Genomic DNA, 23,670 nt, shown 5'->3' on the forward strand with positions numbered 1-23,670 from the left:
ATATTTATAAATTTAAGTTATAGTAAAATATAATATATCATATTATAATAATACCTATGATAAAAAAATATGAATTAATATATTATAACATGTATTTGGCAAAAGTTAGTTTAATCTTCATTAATATAATATAATGATCGTATTAATTACTGATAGTATTATCAATGCATTTTATTATTGTAAAAATATAGAAATAAAGCCAAACCTGGGTCTTCGATTATTTTTCGTCTGCTACGATGATTTGCCTATACTCACTGATAAAGTATCAATAATTGTAGACTACGATATAGCCCATACATGTTTTTTGTTTAACTTGGCCCTAAGTCTTGTAATTTTTAAAATATAATTTATTAAATTTGATTATTTTCTTCAAAATTTAAATTATTATATCGGATGTAAATATTTTTTTATTATAAAAACGAAAAAAAAACTATAAATGTCGAGTAGTTATGAGATATCTTACTATGATAACGGTTCGATTTTTTACGTCAGTTTGATTAAATTGATTATATTAATTTATAACAAATTAATATTATTTATCTGCATTTTGATATTATCTCACGGACAATATGAACTTAACAAGAATATTAATAATTAATTTTGTTTGTAACCAATACATCACAATAGATAATTCGATAATTTCGTTTATATTTTCACATTGGCCATATTACTCATACTTATATTATTTACACAATTTGCATTAAAAGCTAAAACGGTGTACGGGTATAAAAATTAAATCCATATTAAGATTTACGTTATTATGTAAAAACTGTCGTGCATTTTTAAGTAAAATTATTTCGTCTTGAAATTATTAAAAACCAAATGCACGCACTGCGCCTGAAGTGTTGTCAGTGTTGATCATAATAATTAATAATTATACCTACTGAATGGTAATGAAGAGCACTGATCATACGAGAGCACACGAGAAACGTGAATGAAGGCGTTTTTATGTGCGACTAAGCAAAATATATAACATACTGTTGTGATGCATTCGTTTGTTCATTCAAAAAACGTATCGATCGTCAATCAATTCACAATAAATTGTCGTCTACGAGTATACGCATCGCCGATAAAAACATATTAGCACAGCGCTAGATGGCGTAGTAATCTTTGCAGACACTTTGATCGTCATCGACATAACATTGTAATACGCGATTCGTCCAATATGCTCCAAGCAAACATTACGCACTTTTACAGCGAGTTACAACGTACACGGACAACTGTGAGGCGGATGGAGTGATTTTTAAATTGATGGTATTAATCTGCAAGCTTAGGTAAGTAGGTATATAATATAATACGTATATAGAATATATTATACACGAAATCCTATTATTTTAATTATTATTACGTTATAATTACGGTAGAAGACTTTTGCATATTAGCTATTCAAGAAACAAGTATACAAGCAAACAAGCAAAGCTATTATAATTATACTTTACTTTGATTCCATTTCATATATTAAAAAAAAAAAATGCTATTTAAATTATATTAATATTTTTTAGTATATATATATGTATATATTTAATAAGTCTTGTACACTGTTGACAAATATTGCATGATTTATGTATTATATTTACGAAATGTTTAAAAAATATGTATTATTAATTTAAATAATTAATAAATTCAATAATGTATTAAAATCAAAATGATAATAAAAATTAACAAGAAGTGCATATTTTTTATGCATAGTTTTAGGTTCTTAGGTGAATTTATACATTTGTTTATTTGGAGATTTTTTTAGAGCTATACACTATTACTATTTCTCTATCATGGTTTTAATCTTAGTAATATTAAAAGACTAGCTGAACAAGGCTCGAATTTTGTTGCATTTACATATTTCATTTTTGGTTTGAGTATTAAATTTAATGGTAAATATAAGCTATTTATTTAATTTGGTTTTCTCACAAAAAAAATAGTTAGTCTCCTTGAGAAAAATGCATATTTTTGTTGATAAATCTCGTATAACTGTATATACATATTCAGTAAATATATTATTGGTGCATTTAAGTTCAAAGTTTCGGATTCTATATAGGTAGCGATGAGATAATAGGTAGTTGAAGAAGGTAGGTTCAATGTTTTAATTTCATTATACTACGTACTTAAGTCTAATGTTTAGAATTTAATGAATAGAATGTAATTAAATACTTTTTAAGCTATCAGGAACATATCTAGCTTTACGTATTATTCTAACTTCGATAGTATCGATAAAATATATTGTACCTGGTAAATAGTAATACATATACCTATATAATGTATTAAAATATAAGTATATTATTAAATATATTTAATGTATTATAGTATTATATGATTTATACTTACCATATCTAGTTTTTTAACTATAGATTATTGCTTCAAAACCTTTGAATTATATTATATTTCGTAACAAGGTATCTATACCGTGTATTCACCAATTTAGGGAACACTGCATTTTTCGACCGGATTATATTGGAATGAATAAAAGTTTTTTTACAAGCTAGTGGTATATAAGTACACATTTTTAAATAAATTTCAAATTTTTAATCCTCTCAGTACAAACATGCGCAATATAATTTGCATTTATTTAAATGGCAACCAATGTTTTTAATACCAAATTCGGATAAGAAGAATTTTTTAAGTCATTTTGACCTATTAACCATGGCTCTAAAATCAAAATTGACTGAATAAGAGCCATTTCAATTTTAATAAATAATACATTTTTATATGATTCATTAAAATGCATAAAACTATTTATAACTATTTATTATTGGTTACTTTTTGAATTTTTTACGTATTTTTTTTTTAACGCATCGAATGATATAAAATACGTAAAAAAATTAAAAATTTAACCAATAATAAATAGTTAAGTAAATAATTTATCCTGTATGGTTTTGAATATCAGATGTCTCGTACTTTACGAGAATTTCTCATTTTTAACTACTCGGCCTGCTGTCTTGAAACTCTCACAGAAATGTTTTGTTTTTTAAAAAAAGTTTTCTTTGTAATCTTTGTATCGTGTTTCTTGTTTTGGGATATAACATATAAATAATTAATATAATTACACTACCTGTTTATGGATAATACTATTGATACTAGGTATATCGTATATCAATTGACGTTTTAGAAGAACATGAATATTCATATGTTTTAATGTTTATGAAGTATAATGTATAAATAGTAATAATAATATTGTATGTTATTAATTTATTAGAACTTTTATTTTTAATTTTAAATTCATTATATTTTCGAAAACCAATCTGAAAATGAACTTACTTACTTTTCTTAAAAAAAAGATCGTCCTATAGGTATCTATAGTCATATAACTAGAGGTTTTCATAATTTTTTTTTTTTGATTTTTAACATTAATATAGACTAGATATTCATTTTTTTGGAAGTTCACTTAATTTTTGAAGTTCATAACCTGCAACTTTAAAAAAATTTCAAAATTGCTGCGTATCTGTAAAGCTGCAACGAAAATATTATTTAAAAGACAGTGTTGTTACTACATAACAATTTTGTCGGGGACTACCTGAAACTCATTATAAAATCAGATCCGGCTATAGAACAATATGGGTGGTACAATAATGGTATTATAAAATGCGTAGCACGCTTGGGTTATGATTGTATTTAAAAAATGACATTAAAATCATTTAAATATATTATATATGAAAAACATTAAAAGCCTTATTGTATTTACATAATATAGTTTATTAGATTCAGCTGTATCTTACCTAGGTAAAATACACGATAACATAAAAAAATTAATATTATACGTAGGAGAAAATTATTAAGCATATAATATAATATGCATAATTTACATTAAACGAAAAATTGTTTTTAGAAATTACGTGTATATTTTATCGAAAGAACAGTAGCACAGGTAACATGCTATGTCACAACTCACAATGATAGTAAGTGTAAAAAACTATAAACTATCATTAACGTAAAAAATATTTATATATATATATAATATTCCAACTTCCAACCGTTAAAAGTCGCCACAGACGACTTATACTAATGATTATATTTTTTTAATATAATAAAATATGTAGGTAAATAAAACAATTCATTAGCATCAATACCAGCTAAAAATAATTTATTCAGCAATATGGTAGTGTAATATATTATACAAAATACTATATTATACATAACATTCTATTTCAGAACTGGCGTGGAAATCGTTTGATTACCATTTCTTAATGTCGTTATTTATTCTTCGAACGGCGTCGCCGACGATTGAACAATATATGGGTCACAATGACGTATGATGCAGCATAATATCGGAGGGCGAAGGAACGCAGGCACACACCACAGAGGAGAGCCAGTCAATCAATCTCTAACGCCCTCGCATAACACTTATTGGTTATGATGCGAGTAATAGCTACGCACGCCGCAAAATAATATTATCATGTTAATATAATACTTACGTTTTGCCGGAGCGATCAAATGTATCGTTGACTCGTCGAGCTTCAGTGGACTTGCCGCGCCGATATAGACACATTTCAATCGTTTGTAACTAAACAAATACATGTAAGTACCTAATCTAACCTGTAGGCATTAACGTATATGTATGGAAATTATTTTCACTATTGGCCAATCACGGTTTTTAAGGGAGTGGGAGATATTAATCTATTTAATTAGTAATTACGACATATATGTATGTACATTATGACATGTATGTAATAATTGGAATTTCACCATGGGCAACCGCATCATAATTTTCCTTATAAACGCCACTGCCCCGATCGATTATTAATAAAAATCAAATTTTAATTTGACAAGTACGAATGCACTGTATTTAATTTCCTAAACGCATATTACGAGTTTAATCATAATACATATTATACAAGAAATAATTTTTAGAAAAAATATTTGATCGCACGCGAATCTTACGTGTCTAAGTAGTAATACTTTTATTATTCGAGATCAATAGATTTGTTGTCTTCAAACTATTACTAGTATTACTTAATCAGTATAACTTTGTATTAGGTAGCTGTTATTATTATTTAAATTATTACATTTAGCGGTGAGATATCTAAAACATGTATATTACTATAATATATTTTTGAATAACAACAATGAATATCTTTACCTAAGTTCCGCACTTAATAGCTTGCAAATATATTATGAATTAAAATCTTTTAAGAAAAACCATTTCATTTTGTAGTTACAAATAGTGTAGTATTTATTATTATGATTTAAATATTATTACTATCATATTATTTAATGTATCTATTCACTTTGAAATCCTACAACAATTATCAACAATTGGTTTCCAATATATCAGTTACATAACCATTTTTATATTTTCACAAAAAAATCTATTTAATTATTAAAATCATCATATTTTGTATCAGTCGCAGTTACATCATTAAAGGTTGAGTATTTCAAAATTTTAATAATTACAAATATTTTTATATCGTATATCCATTATGAATGACGTGCATATTTACGTAAATATAATTATTTATCATAGGAGTTAATTATTTCTCATGGCTATGGCAACGTGCTTGAAATAGTTTATTATCCACATTTATAATATAATTATTAAATTATTTAAGTACGTATATAGTTTAGATGAGTAATAAAATATATTCACTGTTATTATTGTTTATATTTTTAAAACATAAACAAAATATTTGTGCAGCAATTCATCAAAGCACAGTTTTTATGTTTTAACCAAATCTAATAATGAAAAAATTTAATTTATTGTTTAAAGTCGACGACTGGACCAATGATATTTATTTTATGTCAAAATAAATTTTTTTTTATTGCGCGTAAGGACGTAGGTAAATGCAGTCATTGAGCATCTATATAATTACTTAATATTATAAATTATAGACAATTTAATAATGACAGTAAAATACATCTTGACCGATAAAATATAACGTGGTTGGCGTACTGCGGTTGTTTCAATTTACATATTTTAAAAGGTGTCTCTGACTCCGTGTCATCAACGTATCTATTGATAAAATAGCCATTTCGAAAACTTTGTTACGTCTTCAGGATAAAGTAGATGACAATAAAAAACAAAAAAAGTACATTTGACAATTTGTATTTGATAAAGGTACCCGGATTTTTACGATAATTTATTATTCACCAGTAAACGAGATAAAACTTTTCTATATTTTTTTTTATTTATTTTTTTTTGGTGGCTATTATCTAACTCTCAAAAATATATCGCACATAATATGATTGATTTCAAACTATTATCACATATTATTTAGAAAGTTTTTTTTAATCAATTAAATGTTTTGTTAAGTACATAATAATGGAAGCGGTTTAAACTTCAAAATAACTTGAAGGGCTTTAAGTATTTCCCCATTTTGAATACTCAGTGCATCTAGCGATATGACAGATAAAGCACGTTTATTAAGTATATCTTGGTGTAAATCATGTAGGTATAACACATGTTTTATGAATTAATACGTGACTGATTTAACTTACGATTAAATTTTAGACCATTTGTATCAAATTATCTTTTATTTTAGATTATGAATGAGAGGAAATAATATTATATACAGAATAGTATTACACTGAAGAGTTTTTTTTACAAAAAATATGTTTACAGAGGTATAAATACCTGCGTTATATAAAATTGTTCACGCAAATCCCAACTTAGTAAATTTAAATTTTTAAATTACAAAACTAGTGGCATCATAGGTTAGAAAAATAATTATATTTACTGTTATAATTTGATATAATAATTTCGATATTATTAAATATTTGTTCCAAAATACATATCTATATTGATTATTCATGTAATGTTCTTATTAAATTAGTATTATTACTGTAGACATTTGGATTATAATATAAACATTTTTAATTTTTATTCACGGACATTGATATTGTATTAATTTTTTTAAATTTATTAATATATCTTTTTATGAAATTAAAAATATTGCAATACGAATTCCTTTTGCTTTCATATTGTTATACTGTATAATTTATACATTTATAATATACTGAACACAATAGTACCAATAATCAACACGTTTGAAATTGAGATATATGTGAAGAATATCTGTTTCGTCTTTTTACTTTTTAAATTTGTATATTACGATCATTTTATTTGATAGTTAGATGCATAATTTTTCATAGTATTATATTAAAATTATATATTACTTGAACAATTATATTGGTTCAATTTATGTACAATTTACATAAAACATCAATGTCTATTATAATATATTCCAATTAAAATCAGTAAAATAATTAATTATAAAAACGTTAGAAACGTTAGAATACTACTAACCAATTAACTAAGTCAACTAGTTAATTAATTTTATTTCTTTATTATGTACATCAGTATTTCGCGTACTGCGTCGGTATTTTTATGTGATATTTATAGAACCGATTTTATTTTTATCTGTACCATATATAATGATAATTTGAACAACCGTACAGCTTAAATTGCAAGCAGACTATATAAGGTTAGATTTTATATTAATGAAATATCGCTACTATATAATATGTATACATATATGTGTATGTGCGTGTATTTTCAAGTATCAATGCACGTAATCTCTTTGACACACAGACATTTAAGACTCTTTTACGTCATCACTTTAGTATGAGATGCAATTAAAAAAAAAAATAATAATAATAAAATAAAAGATTCTGGCGTGAACGAACGATAAAAAGTGTAATGGTCGGGGGTGGAGGAGAGATTTTTGCGAAGGTAGCAACTTTTATCCATAAGCACACTTGAAGCTTGACTTGTGCTCTCGAAAAGTTACCAATAGTTTGCTAGCTTAGTAGTCGTCGAGCCATATTACGCATTATTAATTTAATGTGAGGCTTGATATTTTTTTTCTCATGACCGATTTCTATAATATCCTTATAAATAAATACAAGTGATTTTGCTTGTAAAAAAATAAATTATATTTTTAGTTTCTTCAAAAATAATGAAGTCACCCTCTGTGAAGTTATTAACTTTGTATTTTAGGTTTGATTTGAAAAACTAATTTAATCTTGAAATCCACATTTTTGATTCAACATATTGAATAAAACATAATACGATATAATGCAGTGTTTCCTGACTTTTTTTTGTCCCCTTTTAGATTTAAAAATACTCACAGACTCTTAACAATTTAAAAAGGAATGTGTTACTTTTTTATAAAACGGATATGTTTTTAAAAAATGTCTATATTGTAAATAGTTTTATCATCATACAATTATACTTAAAATTAGTCATATAACTAATTTATTTTATAGAAATATATATATATATATATTAAAGTTAATATTTATTTTCCATTATACTCATGTTATTACGTTGTTATACAACAATAGGCCTGTTAAGACAATACTATTTTGGCTGTCAAAATAATTTTCAACAAATTTATCTAAGTTATAAAATTCGGTTGTGTTGTGTCAATTTCGATAATACTGATTTTGGGATTAAAATAAAAACGTGTGATTGGATGGAAATATAGTACCACTTGTATTAAGTTGGCTACTTTTATAATTTTATCAAGACTATTTTTTTCTAAAATTATAAAAATATATATTTAATGAAATGAATATTAAATAGTTTAAATTACTTGTGCCAGATTGTTTGAACAATCATTCGATATTTAATGAATCAATAGTGTACTAATATAGTGGTAGTAGTGGTACCTTAAATACGATTTAATAGCCCCTGATTGGTATATAAAATTAATTAATTTTGCTCGCAACCCAATATAATAAAATTAAATATTTTTATAGTAATGAAAGTGAACTAAATACTATGCATACTAATATATATGTACATACCCGTTCATACCACAGCTATAAGTAGGTACCTATAGGTACAATGTAGATGTATAAAATACATTTTTTCGCCAACATTACATTATTAATCTTTTTACTGTACTAATATAATACAACTGCTGCAGTAGTGAAACGTAAAAGTCACTTGGGTATATATTATAGCATTATGTTTATTATGCAGTCTGTTTTTACATCGATCAGTGTGAAACCCCTATGCAAATTTGTACACTGTACACAGATTTATATACTGCATAGTGTTCGAGTTACGTTCAAATGTATCCATTAAAATAAATATTTCGTTAAAGATTGATTTATTTAAACAATACATGTTCAACAGTCGTTTAATTTACACTTATTCTATCTGTATTTATTACTATATGTATTTTATTATTTATACTAGTAGTATTTCTAGGTTCACAGCACTTTTTGGCAGGGAGATTTTAAAAGCTTAAAGAGAATTATTCCTCTAAAAGCCATTTTTATCTGTGTAAGCATAAAATTACAGTGATTCAGGATTCTCAAAAACCATAATACATGTTCAATGTTCATAGCAACTTTTCATGATCACACATTAAAAATGTCGTCCTCGCGCAATCATTTTTCGAATTATTTTAAAAATTAATTGTTTTGAGTTATAAAAGAACGGGGATTAATTAAATAAAAAAATATATCAATATCTATTGATTTATCTATATTAATACGTGTATTATGTTTTACATTTAATATTTTAAATTAATTCTAATTTATTTACAAAAGTTTTCTTACTTTTCAAGTAAAAGGTATATATTCTACAATATACGATCATGAATTAATAAACAATAAGCAGTTACACCTACAAGATATTCTGATGCTTTGCTTTCTAATTGCTCTTCTACTGATGAAGCTGTAGCTGATTGGTTATGTTCTAAAGTATCAATAACTATAATTGAAGCATTTAATAAAAAAGTAGAAGAACTTAATATCGGGTTCTAAATACTTTTTACGGTGCTGTGGTATACATATGTCGTATGTATTATGATTTTACATTGCACAGATGTATTAGACTGGCAACGCAAAATCATTAATGAATATTTGCTGCTCAAATATATATTAATATTATAATATATAATATATAAATTTATTATAAAATAAATATAGTTTTCATAATATTATTTGTGTAAATAGTTTTTTGGTATTTTTTACCGGTATCAAATGTCAACTGATCTATTTATGAATGTGATAGATGATGTGTTTATCTATAATCAACAGAGATTATTCGTTGTGGAGTTTTAATAAGTAAAAATTAATATTAACTAATTGGTTGCTAGTTGCTGTTTCATCGCAATCAGGAAATCAGGTTTATTTCGAGTATATTCTGTTTATTTATCGTGCGTCTCTAAGCTTTGTACTTCATTTTTACATTTCGTTTAGTTTAGTTAAATAAAGAAATGTTAAAAATGATGAAAGCTTTCCCATCGATTGCGTTCCTATCAAAATATTGTTAGTAATAATTCTTTATAGGAATTGCGTTGAAGAAATATTTTATACGTCAGTATTGGTTATTTTTTAAGCACATTTTGATAGTTTAAATTCAGGCTTTAATCATTACCTAATACAATCATTATCGATATAATCATATACTAATATATACATATACGAGATTGGAGTTAGCCACATTAACACAATATTAAAAATAATTGATTATTAAGATGTTTTAATGATGTCAACACATGCAAGTTAGAGCTTAATAATATTCAATAACGGCATTTATATACAAAACATAGACAAAACTGCTGACATAATTCGAACTTGTAGAGCAGAATATGAGTGTTTGGTATAACCTATGTATATAATTTGCATAAAAATCAACTATCATCAAATTAACATAGTCTTATCGTATACAAAAATGTTGACAATAAAGCCATACATAAAAATATTATATACGGCGACTATTTCCCAATATGCGGTCTACCTCCGTTTTGTGTTGCTACTACCCAACTATAAATATGAGTATAGTATGTGGTGTACTAATGTTGTGTGAATTTTGTATAATTATTATTTATTAGTTTATTACCTTATACCTATACCAATTTATATGTTTTATCTTAATTTTTCATAATGATATATATTTTATCATGTAAGAACAGTTTAGTTGGTTTAGTGTCATTTGTGGTGAAGTAAATTTTTTTTTGTCTTTGAAGGCCTTCTTAGATTGAAAATTGTTAAGAAAATGTGTGGTACAAATGAAGACTTATTAGAGAGGTACTTAGCTATAAGGATTAAATTAAAATGGTTAAAATTTTGATTCTTTCTTAAAAGATATGAAACTACGTTTTGTGGATAATCCGTATATCGATGATAGTTATACTTATATTAAATTTTGAATCACTGGATAATATTTTTTGTTAAATCATAGTTTTATATTTTTAAATTTATTAATAAATTCAAATTTGTTTTATTTATACTTTTAATAATATTACGGTAGATTATGTTTCTTTTAGAGCCTATAGTTATACGACCAACTAAATAAAAATATAGTTGTCATAACGATAAGTAAATTCATTACAAATTCATAAATTTGGAATCTGTAGGTATCTACAATGTAAATTTATTTTTAATAACAAACACTGCAATATGAATAATCATGTAATATTATAAATCAAACATGAATTGAGCACAAAGTGTAAAAAATAAAGAAAAATTACAACATTAATAAATTGATAATATTTAAATGCTGTAACAATAATTTTATCCATACGAAAAAAAATGGACATTATCTTAAGTCTCAAGTATAAAACGTTCCAAAAAAAAATTACACTATAAAAACGGCAATACAGCATAATATATAAAAATCGGCCAAACCGCATGCATTATTCTCATTACTCAGTTTTTCGCAATTTTATCGAAAACTGCTGAGAGAGCTTACAATATTCAGACTAACTCGAAGTACCATCAGTATTCAATTTTTAATCGATAGACTGGCTTATACGTAACGTCGTAATTAAGTGTTTTTAAAAAAGAACGCAAACCACACGTCATTGAAAATCTTTGACCCGTCATGGACTAATCTGGTTTTTTCCCATAATTACATTCTTTTTATTTTTTTATGAAAAAAATATTTTGTGTGTATTGTATGTATATTATTGAAATTAAAATTATTGATATTATTATTTTAAATTAAATAAAACTATATTCTTGGCATTAACTTACAATCTGTTGAATGTATGGAAGTATTGAAAGTATATACGCAATGGTTTTTAGTGCATATACTGATACACTGATCATTGATATTAAGATATGTATTAAAAAGATGTTAATAATTGTAAAACAAATAACATAGAATGCGGTTTACATTTTAGTAAATTTTATATCACTAGCTAACTATTAAGTCACTAAAACTTTTACTTAGTTGATTGTCGATATTGATAGTGAAATTAGTAATGTATTAGTTTATTATAGTTGATATTTTGCACTTACTATAACCACTATATGTCACTCGAATACTCGATCATAATTTAAAAATGTATTTATACTTGTATATCTAAAATAAAACATATTCAAACATATTACATGTATGGGAGTTTTGGGATGAATCTAGACTTTGGTTTTTTAAGTAAAATCTTGAGACATTTTTAATTTTAAAAATACATAAAGTACCAAATATTTGAAATATGCCTACTTATCACTTAAATTTCTATAGAGAAAAATTAATATTATACCTAAGTCCAAGAATGGACAGGTCAGTTAAAAAAATTCTGTATGGAAAATAATAAGAATATGAAATATATAGTAAGTGATAAAATTACTTTAAAATCTTTAAAATTCATATAATAAAAAATCTAAATTAATACTAAATACCAATAATTGAATGTAAATTGGTGGTTGCATATACCTACGCAATACAAAAATAAAAATATCTATAGGTACATTCGTACGTCACAACCTAGAATTATCGAATTTACATTCTTTTTAGAACTAAACATTTATATTATAGTATTTTACATCTTTTAACCATAAGTACTCATTATATATTTAACTAAGATACATTCTAAATATAACTTATTTTTGTTAATTTATGATTATTTTCAAATTAAATTTATCAAATATATTCGAATATCCATTGTGGATTAATAATTGTGCATTAGACAAATCAATAAAATATATGGAATTTATAAGAGGTACCTGCATATTTGTAAAACAAAGATTGACACGGAAATTATCAACTCTCAACTGATATTTATTCTTTAATTATAAAATGATAATTTGGTACCAAATTGGTACTTTGTAAAAAAAAAATGTTTAGCTATATATAAATATATATAATTTAAGACTACAAACCAAGTTTAGTTAATTTAGTGTAAACATATGTTTAGAATACATACAATATTATAATTTATAATTTATCAATAATATTTGAAATGTCAGATTAATATTTTTTAATACGTTTTTTCGTACATTGTATATTCAAAAATATTTAAATTTTCTGGTATAAAGAAATAACATTAAAATTAAAATATTACTGTACTTGGTATTTATGTCTTAGGTTTACAATTTAGTTATGAAGAATTGGAATACAAAAAAAATATCCAGTGCTATCATAACTAAGCTTATAATTGTCCTCTATGTTATCAAGTAAGTAATAACTAATAACTAATAATAATATAATATTACTGTCTTTTAATAGTGCGTTCAGATTTTCAAAATAAAAGTACACGGTAAATTTTAATAATATTTTAGGTATCCCCATTGATAAAAAAAAATACATTTTATAGTTATTTATCTATCTAATTCCTTAAAATACTTAAATTATTATAAATATTTCTTTATTAATACTTGCTTTAGTTATTTTCAAATAAAATACTAAAATCTATTGAAAAATTTTCATCTTCATAGTATCTATACGTATACTCAGGCACCACAATCTTAAATTTTTAATTATTCAATCTATTTGTAATTCATGTTTCATGTTTCATGTTTTGTTTTCTTTTAAATAGTTTTCAATTTAGATATTCGAAATGCTTGGAATTCAGAGATATTCTACCAGAGGATGCAAAACAATATGATAAAATGAGACCACCCAAAATAGATGGTACGGCGACAAAAGTTCATTTTCATGTTACGGTGATGGGCTTAGATTCAATCGATGAAAATGCAATGGTAACTATTGTATTAAATTAAAAATTATTTTGTATCTAAATGTTTTTTTTTTCATAAGACATACGCTGCTGATATTTTTTTTGCTCAAACATGGAAGGATCATAGACTTCGTTTGCCGGAAAATATGACTTCCGAATATAGGTTAGTGTCTATAAAATGTTTTTATGTTAATCATGAATTTCTTTAGATTACATCGAACCATTTAAAAGTTCTTAATCTAAGTCAATTTAAGCAATAGTAATAGTTGTACAAAATAGGTTCAAATAGGTTGTATAAAAGTTAAAATTGCATATAAAATGTATTATTACATTTTATAGTAAATACTTATATTATTGATAATTGTATATAATAAATTTCTTATAAATATTTTTTCAGATTATTAGAGGTTGATTGGTTAAAAAATATTTGGAGACCGGATTCGTTTTTTAAAAATGCTAAAGCCGTTACTTTTCAAACTATGACAATTCCAAATCATTACATGTGGCTTTATAAAGACAAAACTATTCTTTACATGGTCAAGTATGATTCTAATATTTTATTAACATCAGTAGTTATCTTTATTTTAAAGTCAATTCAATATTCTTTAAAGTGATTTTTCGTTTTTAGATTAACGTTAACATTATCCTGTGCAATGAACTTCATGATATATCCACATGATACACAAGAATGCAAGCTTCAAATGGAAAGCTGTAAGATAAAACTGTTTAATAATAATAAAATAGTAAAACCACAATACAATTGAAATATCTAATTTATTTCAGTGTCTCATACCACTGATGACATGATATTCCAATGGGATCCAGAGGTACCGTTGGTTGTCGATGAAAACATTGAATTGCCTCAATTGCAGTTAGTTAAGAATCAAACTGCTGACTGCACTCAGGTTTATTCCACTGGTACATATTTTCCTATACTTATACTAATTATAGTTGTTTATAATTATATAATAATACGAGTAACAAAGTATTATAACTAGCGGCTTATACACAAGAGGATTTTGGATGTTTACTAATCTCCCTTAATTATTTTACACTATATAAAAACGTAAAATGTTTGTATACATGTATTAATATAACTTCTTCCTCCAATTATATATTTCTGTGTATTTCACAGACTACAGTGGTTGTAAAACGTTTTTACACATTGGATAAGTAGGAAGGCAATAAGGAAAGGCTATACTTGGCATTAACGTTAGGTATGTAAATATAATTATTTGAGTAATCTGTATAAAATATTTCTGATAAATTAAATTTTATTTTTTAAGATTCTAATAGGCGTATGAAATTGTTTTTTTTTAGAAAACAATATACTATAAGTTGTTATATTAACTCATTATATTTTAAATTATTTTTGTTTGACAAAAAAATGAGCTTTAAATATTTTTCCAATAGGAAACTATAAACCCATGTAGCCTAAACCATATATCGATAATATATAGATTGAATATAAAACAGAAATTTATTTTACAGTTTCCCCAAGTATTTTATATAAATTACTAATATTTATAGCATATCTATTTAAAAAAATATATTCATCATTTTCAAGTACGTAATTTAATAATAATTTTGTTAATTATGTTGTAGCATAATATCATAAGCACAAATGAAATTTATTGTTAACTTTGCCTAGTGTATTCTATTATGTCTGGTTTATAGATACATACTACATTATTATTCGCTAACCAATTTTTATATTGTTATATTAAAAGTTTAAATAAGTTTGAACTTATAAATTGTAATTAAAATATGTCATACATTGATGCAATTACTTAATTTTTCAGGAAATTTTACATGTCTTGAAGTTATTTTTGTTCTTAAACGAAGACTTGGGTATTATCTGTTTCACACTTACATTCCTACCTGCCTTATCGTCATTATGTCGGTAAGTAAATAACAATAATCATATAAACTAATAATAGTTATTTATATACCAAATAATTTACAAATAATAACTACACCCATAATAACCTATTCATAATGTAAGTTCTTTGCATGTCATCTTAAACAAAAACAAAAACAACAGCTTATAGATTACCTAACTTGATGGGACTTGTATAGGTCTTTATTCCTGGTTATTTCATTTTTATAAATTTAACTACAAATTTGAAATTATAACCAGAAATTGAACTATGAGAATTATACTCAAATATGTAGCATAATATTTATATTATTATTTTTTTCGCATTTTTTTCTAGTTGTCATACTATACTTAAAGTTATATATTATAATATTGTTATTGCTCACTGGAGTTTACTCTAATAAATACATTATTATAACGACAAGTGATAATCACAAACAGTTGTCCATTAGGCCTTAGGCTTAAGGGGATCAGTACATAGCATATGTTTTAAGGAGTAATATAAAGGCAATTCATAGGACATGTATGTTTGGGTTGTGTCAATGTGTAAGTAGTAAATCAACATTAGTGTGTGTGTAAAACATTATCGTTTTTGGTAGAATGCAATTGTTGTACATGCATCCACATTTCAATAAGTTGCGGAAAATTAAACTTTTATTCGTATAACTATAAAAACTACTAAAAGCAAAAGTAAATTAAATATACAAGTTCTTGTAGTTCGCCTATAATTTTTAAAAAATAGTTTGAATTCACAAGTTTCTAGAACAGGTTATTTAGGAATAACTTTTCCTATTTAAAATCTTATGTGCCCAAAATGAACACAAATGCAATGCAATTATTTCATGGAATTCTTATAATAATATCTTAATTTTGAAGTTTTTTAAAGTTATTAAACTTAACATGTAAAATTAACTTTTAAATAGCCTGAATATCTGTTGAATAATTTATACATACTTTAAAAATTTAAATTGAACATTATGAAAAATATGTAATTTATTACCCTTATTGCTCTAAATTTTTAAGATATATAAAAAATAAGTGTTCTGTGATACTCTTAGTTAGGTATCTTGTTATCTGTATCAGTTAGTGAGAAAAATTGCTATTGTTTAAAATTTATAAAACAGCAGTCAAATTAAAACATTTTTAGTGGGTTTCGTTTTGGATTAAACCTGAAGCAGCTCCAGCCCGTGTGACGTTGGGTGTTACGTCTCTATTGACATTATCCACACAACACGCTAAATCTCAAGCTGCACTGCCTCCAGTTTCATATCTAAAAGCAGTTGATACATTTATGTCCGCTTGTACAGTGTAAGTATAATGTATGAATTTTAAATAAACGTATTTAACAATAGTAATTTACAAATAATAATTAAGTTTGAAGTGGGGAACAGTTTTTAAATTACCTCTTGAAATTTAATTTATTGAATACGTACATACTATAAAGTATTTAATTAAAACGAGAGTGTAAATTCCAGAAAATACGGATTCTTAAAATGTAAGACACCAATACACCATATTATGCCATATATTTATTTAATTGTAATTGCATTTATTTTGCATATTTATATTAAACAATTATATTATCTTTGTTAAATAGGTAACTGAACTAATGAAATTAAATTAATAGATATTAAATTGAAATATTTTATTAAGAATAAAATTATCATCATCTTTAAATGGACATCAAGTCACAAGTTTCTATAAAGAACTATTATGAACTACTATTATCATATTATAAACCTTTATGAATATTAAAATATACGTAATAATTATTCATATTAATTTATTACTATATTATTATAGTTTTGTATAATAATTTATTACCAATTGTAGGACTGTCTCTGGTGTTATTATTTTTTAATATAAAAACTTGTTATGTTTAAATATTTGTAATTAAATTGATGAAATAATTAATATTTAAAAACAATCGTTTGCCATACTATAATATAGTATATTTGCATACATTAATGCACTGTTTATACAGACGCATCATATAATTCAACCATCTATATTTTAAATTCAAAATATATATTGATTAGGTTGTTCATTATAAATCATATGATACTAATAAAATCAATAAATTGTATTTAATATAAAGTGTATTTAAATAGATCATCATCTAAAACATTATATACAAAATATCACACTGACATAATCTAGTATTAGAGCCAAAAATAATAATAATGTTTAAGGTGTGGATCAAAGTTTAGATACCTTTTTAATAATCAAGACGCGTGTATGTATGATAACCGCAGTGGTATCGGTGATAATTTAGTTAGTTATAGTCCGATTACCATGTCCATTATTTTGCTTTATAGTTTATATACAAATGTCATCTCAGAACGAACTGGCGAGATCTAGATTATTTTAGCGGATGTAAATCAAATAATATTTTGAACTATACTTGGGTACCTACTATTACGTGGTTATAATAAATTATAACACATTAATGTGGAAAAATTGAAATTATTAAATAACAAATTTTGCTGGTACAATTTTCAATTTATTTTTTCATAATCTTCATTCGTGACTATTCTTAGGAGATGGGAAGGTTAATGCCATTAACCAGATATGAAGTATCAGTGCATCACGTATGAAAAAATAAAATAAAGTGTACCTACCTAAGAGTACAGTAATATTTTCGAAAAATCTTATAAAACTATATTTTTCCATTGTAAACATTTTTGAAGACATTCTATTTATTTGTGTATACTAAAATACAGCCATATCCAATAAAAAATTGTCAATATTTCCTGAGAATGTTTTCATATAATTTCCTGTGATTATTTTGATTAATTTTTACTTAATTATATTATATGAAATATCCAATATTCGTTCAAAATATATTTTTGGACTTTTGTATCAAGTAGGTGGTTGTGCTTACCATTTATTATTTTATTTTGTACTCTGTTTTGTATACTTCCATTTGCTAATAACGTTTTACAAATGCGTATTTCAATTCTTAGTTTCCTACAGCATACGTTATTTATTAATTGATTGTAACTTTAAAGTCATTAAACTACAGATTTCTTATAAATTATGTATCTTCGTTATACATAAAAAATAAATTATAAATATAATATTATTATTAAATTAATGCGTTTAACTAACAACATTTGTAACCGATGTATGTTTTAGGTTCGTATTTATGGCTCTTATGGAATATTGTTTGGTGAACATAGTGCTTGGTGATTCCGACATGCCGCCAAAACCATTAAATAAAAAATCATTTAATTTCAGCTTCAGGGTAAATATCATTTTTAATTATATTAAAACTAAACAGAGGGAAATAGTTAATTATTTCTAAATATTTAAAATCAAGATTATTAATTTATTAAACTTCTACCTAACCGTTTTGGAGTTCATTGTATTTTAAATGAGTAGCAAGTTAAAATAAAAATAAGATATCATTGATAACTTATCAATATATAAATTAAAATTTATATTAATGATCAACTTTAAAAATAAAATTTTACACAAAAATGCATTAAATAATGTAAATTAAATGCTTAACATTAAACGACAATTATGATGAAAGGTCACTTTGAAGTAGGTATCAAACTATTATTCTGCAACCATAGAATATTATTTAAAGAAAAATCTCAATTATATTGTTGGTAACTTTTACGAATAAACTTACTTAAGAAAATGCTCAGAATGTGTTCACTTCACATGAATATAGAAATTAATGTTCCAAATATATTGTTCCTAAGTATTTACTATGGGTTATTTTTTATGAATAAAACTATGTAATAAACATTATATTTTACCATAATTATTTATATTTCTTATTTTTAACTTTTAACGACAAGATAACTACCCACTTTACAGCTTTTCTACATTTCCACATGCTTCATATGTATTTTCGTGTATTATTATTATTCCCGTATTTATAATATTTTTTAAAGTAAAATAAAGAAGATTAAAATATACACCTTGTCAATAATTACATAAGTGTGGATTATGCTACATCTATACTTATATAATATAGAAACAAATTGACATTTATGAATATGGTTTTAATATTATATGTAGTTATCGAATATTCGAATTGTTGTAAGTATATTATAATATGACATAAAACCGAAGGTAGCTAACGCTTGTTTATATAAAGCGAAAAACAATATAATCAATGATTTAATCATTTCTAAGACTATCGAAACCTCACATAATTATAAACAGGGTGATCATTTTAAAAATAAACATTCATTTTTGCGAAATTATTTTAAGCAATTTTTGAATAAGAATTTATTGTAGGTTTTTTTATGTTTTTTCTAAATGATAATCATTATAATTTTTTACAATGTTTTTTGATAAAATTGAAAATAATTTAATAATAAGGTTATGAATTTATAAGTCAATTTAAAATATATACAGGACTAGGAAATAGGAATGACCGAATATCCTGCAATTAAAAAATATTTCAACGTTCTATATTTCCAAACCATTATATTTGTTCGAAAACGATTTAACCTAATCTATATTGTTTTGCTATGTGGGAAGATTTTTGTATGACGTAAATAACATGATTTTTTTTATAAAAGTATTAGATTTAATTACAATAGAATATTGCATTATTATTTATAGCTTATAGATTGTTTGCTAACAACTTAAAGTCGAGTACTGAATAATTCAACCGATTGTTTATTTTCGAACCTTTTCCTTAGATTTTTATAATTTATCTATTTATTTATTTTTTTAAATTACATATGCTATTGATAAAATAAAATGTAAATACAAAAATAATAAAATAATGAAATTTTGAATGAATACGTAGTACGCACTTATGACTTTCGCGGTAAAGTGGTTGTATACTAGAAACTTATAATATAATAATGTTCGGTATACTTATTGTTTTTATTATTTTATTAAATTTGCTCTAGGTCATTGGTATATTTGAAGGGAGGAAACACAATCAGGCCCCTCTTACCCATCGCCACTGAGAAGTATTTTTAACAATAACGTGCATAGTACCCATATATTTACAGCATAACTTTTTTAAAAGTCATAAATGAATTATCTAGTTAAGACATTGGCATTGATTGATGGCTTTAAAAGGACATTACATTTTTACATTTTTAGTTTATAAGAAAACTTTGGCCAATAGCAAATACTCGTTTTGTAAGAGAAGCGCTTTAGCTGCTTCCCGTAAAAATGGTTTATACGTATCGCGTCCCACTATATTGACTAGGTAGTATATTTTTCTTTTTAGGGGTTTTCTGTGGAATATTTATTAAGGGGTCTTGAAATCTGATATTATATATTATTTTATATTATTAATTACGGTAGATATGAATGGATTTTGTTTCTCGAATAATTTATAACAATATCAATCTGAAAAACTATCAAAATTGACAGTGACATTAAATAACAAAGTTAGAATTTATAAAAAGCTTATTCATACAATTATACCAGTTGACTTTTAATTAGATTTAACGTATATTTTCTTTTTATTGCAAAATAATTATACATTTAACAAAAAAATATTATTTATTTAATTATTAGTTAGAACTTTTGATTAAAATACACAAATTACGTCTTGGATCTTTCGGAACATAATCTGAGTATATATTTTTTTGCGGAATGCAATTCAAGTGTTTCCTCTATGAATAGGAACCTACCTAGTATAGCTAGTATAGCAAATGACAATACACATAATACACAATTAAAAGTAAACAATACTTGAAAATAGAGATATTATATTATCCTCCAGCTCTTCTTCCAAAGGTACCAACACGGGAAATATGTATTGGTAATACCATTAATACCTATCATAATATCATAATGATGTGTTTTTACATATCTATAGTTGTAAAGAGGTAACAAAAATCGATCGTTAATTTTTAATCCAAATAATTTCATGAAAATATCTTTTGGTTTGCAGAGCAACTTGAAGTTAAACGATGGCCACCCAATCCCGCCGCCTCCGCGTCCGCCACCACAGGCCACTGCGGCCGCTTTGGCCGCCACAACGGCCCTCGCACAAAGAAACCGCACCCGGGCCATAAACATCGATAGATTTTCGAGGGTGTTCTTTCCGTTGCTGTTTGCGGTACTCAATATGACGTATTGGGTTATTTTCGCGCGGTTTTTATAATGCCATCGCGCGATAGTCACCCCGTCGTCTCACACACCCATTACACTAACAATACCCATCATTAAATTTATAATACGACTTACATCTGATTTTGTTAATATCACGACGACAGTATTTAGGTACCTATCAATATACGTACATATTAGAGATAATATGCGCCTATACACTATATAGTACACCAAAACAATTATTGTACTGTATACCTACAGGGTTATCCAAGTATAATTATTCGATGTTTTATTATGATTAATTAACTTAGACAGATATACAGCTTCCTAGGTCACCCGATCTTAATACTTTGAAGATTGACTACTTTTTTTAGAAATTTGTTAAAGATACTGTATACCACGGACTAAGATATATATGTATATATCTTAGTTCGTGTTGTATACATAGTACCATTATTACCAACAACCACAAGAGAGTTAAACAATTAGCCAAATCAGTTGCAACCTATATATATATATGGAATTAGATATGTAGATGTTGTTTGTTTGACCAAGTGAAGCCACGCTACATACAACATTTATATTTTATAGGTATATTATTAAATACATTTGAAATATTATTGTTTTATTTAATGTAATTAATTTGAATCTAAAAACTGAAAATATATAATAATTTTAAATCGGACGAATAATTTTGAATAACCCTGTATAATAATTTAATGCATTTTGCATGTATACCGCAGTTATATAAAACCTGAAATACCTATACGCAAATCAAACGTTTGAGAATTATTAATGTACGTCGTGGTATATAAAATTGAATCGATGATGTTTGAAAATTGAAATAATTTTAATTTGACAGTTACTCTATCTGCATTCTCCGTGAATTTCATAAATGCACCAATCACCTATATTATCATATCGAATTGCAAGCTATATCTTAATATGGTGTTGCACGCGTTGTTTTTTAATAACTAAATAAATCGATACCTGTATTCGTAAAATTTAATTAAAAAAAAAATAATTTAAGTGTGAGTTTCTTAATTTTGGTTGACCTATTTGTTTTTTCGTATAAAATAAAGAGATAATTTTTAAACTTTTTTAAATTCTGTTTTATTGATACGCGTACAACAGCATGTGATATACTATAACAGTTATAGCGTTACATAACGTTTTTTCAAGGGGGGTCGCATTACAAAAAAAAAATATAAACAGAAGGGTCGCGATCCAATAAAGGTTGAAAACCACTGCTATAACTAATATGTGTTTTAAACAGTCAAATTAGTGAAAAATTCTATGTATGATAATGATAATCCGATGCCAAATATCGGATTTAAAATGAAATACTGTAATAGTTTTAAAACTGTTGGTCCTTAGCACTGAGAAGATATATTTTTGTTGTAACTATAAAGGAGCTCTGAGATCATATAAAGTTTGAGAACTACATTAGTAGGTATATAATATTATATTAATATATAAGATAATATGAGAAATTTTCGATTACTTTTAATCTGATCGACAATATTTGATTCTTTGCATTTTTAAAAACGATTAGTTTAAATTATTCGTTTATGCGCGTGATACGTTGTTTTAATTATAAATATAGTTTTGATGCGTTCCAATGACTCTCATAAAGCACAACCATAACGGAATACAATTTTATGTGGATCTCCAATGTTATACCTTATACGAACAAATATTACTCGCGAATATTAGGTGCAATACTTGCCGTTAAAGTAGATCACTCATCACTCACACTCAAATTGTACATATATATTTACCTATATGATCACGACCGTCTGGCTCATACCGACCACAGTTGTATATAGCATAAACGTAGGTATATATTAAAAAATAAATTACAGGAGTCAGTGATTACGAATTCAAGACTTGAAATCG

The 23,670-nt window shown here is 25.2% G+C and overlaps 1 protein-coding gene across 2 annotated transcripts; it reads left to right on the forward strand.

Moving 5' to 3' along the window:
* Positions 1–1,167: 1,167 nt before the first annotated feature.
* Positions 1,168–23,660, forward strand: LOC113555954 (glycine receptor subunit alpha-2-like). 2 transcript variants are annotated; one of them, XM_026960599.1, is made up of 12 exons: positions 1,168–1,274; positions 4,141–4,506; positions 13,256–13,344; positions 13,707–13,869; positions 13,928–14,010; positions 14,245–14,388; positions 14,476–14,558; positions 14,631–14,765; positions 15,650–15,750; positions 16,874–17,034; positions 18,865–18,973; positions 21,611–23,660. In XM_026960599.1, exons 3-12 carry the CDS (start codon positions 13,271–13,273, stop codon positions 21,821–21,823), a joined length of 1,266 nt encoding a protein of 421 aa, XP_026816400.1. In that variant the 5' UTR covers positions 1,168–1,274; positions 4,141–4,506; positions 13,256–13,270; the 3' UTR covers positions 21,824–23,660. The 2 variants fall into 2 exon arrangements, with proteins under 2 accessions (XP_026816400.1, XP_026816402.1); XM_026960601.1 differs by having other exon boundaries at positions 13,719–13,869.
* Positions 23,661–23,670: the final 10 nt, after the last annotated feature.

Source organism: Rhopalosiphum maidis, chromosome 3 (genome assembly GCF_003676215.2).
Source record: "Rhopalosiphum maidis isolate BTI-1 chromosome 3, ASM367621v3, whole genome shotgun sequence".
NCBI lineage: Eukaryota > Metazoa > Arthropoda > Insecta > Hemiptera > Aphididae > Rhopalosiphum > Rhopalosiphum maidis.

Excerpts from the sequence above, each read along its gene's own strand:
- LOC113555954 (XM_026960599.1), top strand. The coding sequence starts at position 13,271 with ATGAAGAATTGGAATACAAAAAAAATATCCAGTGCTATCATAACTAAG. Across the intron at positions 14,011-14,244 it reads AATATGACTTCCGAATATAG|ATTATTAGAGGTTGATTGGT; the intron begins GTTAGTGTCTAT and ends ATATTTTTTCAG. Across the intron at positions 18,974-21,610 it reads CATTTAATTTCAGCTTCAGG|AGCAACTTGAAGTTAAACGA; the intron begins GTAAATATCATT and ends TTTGGTTTGCAG.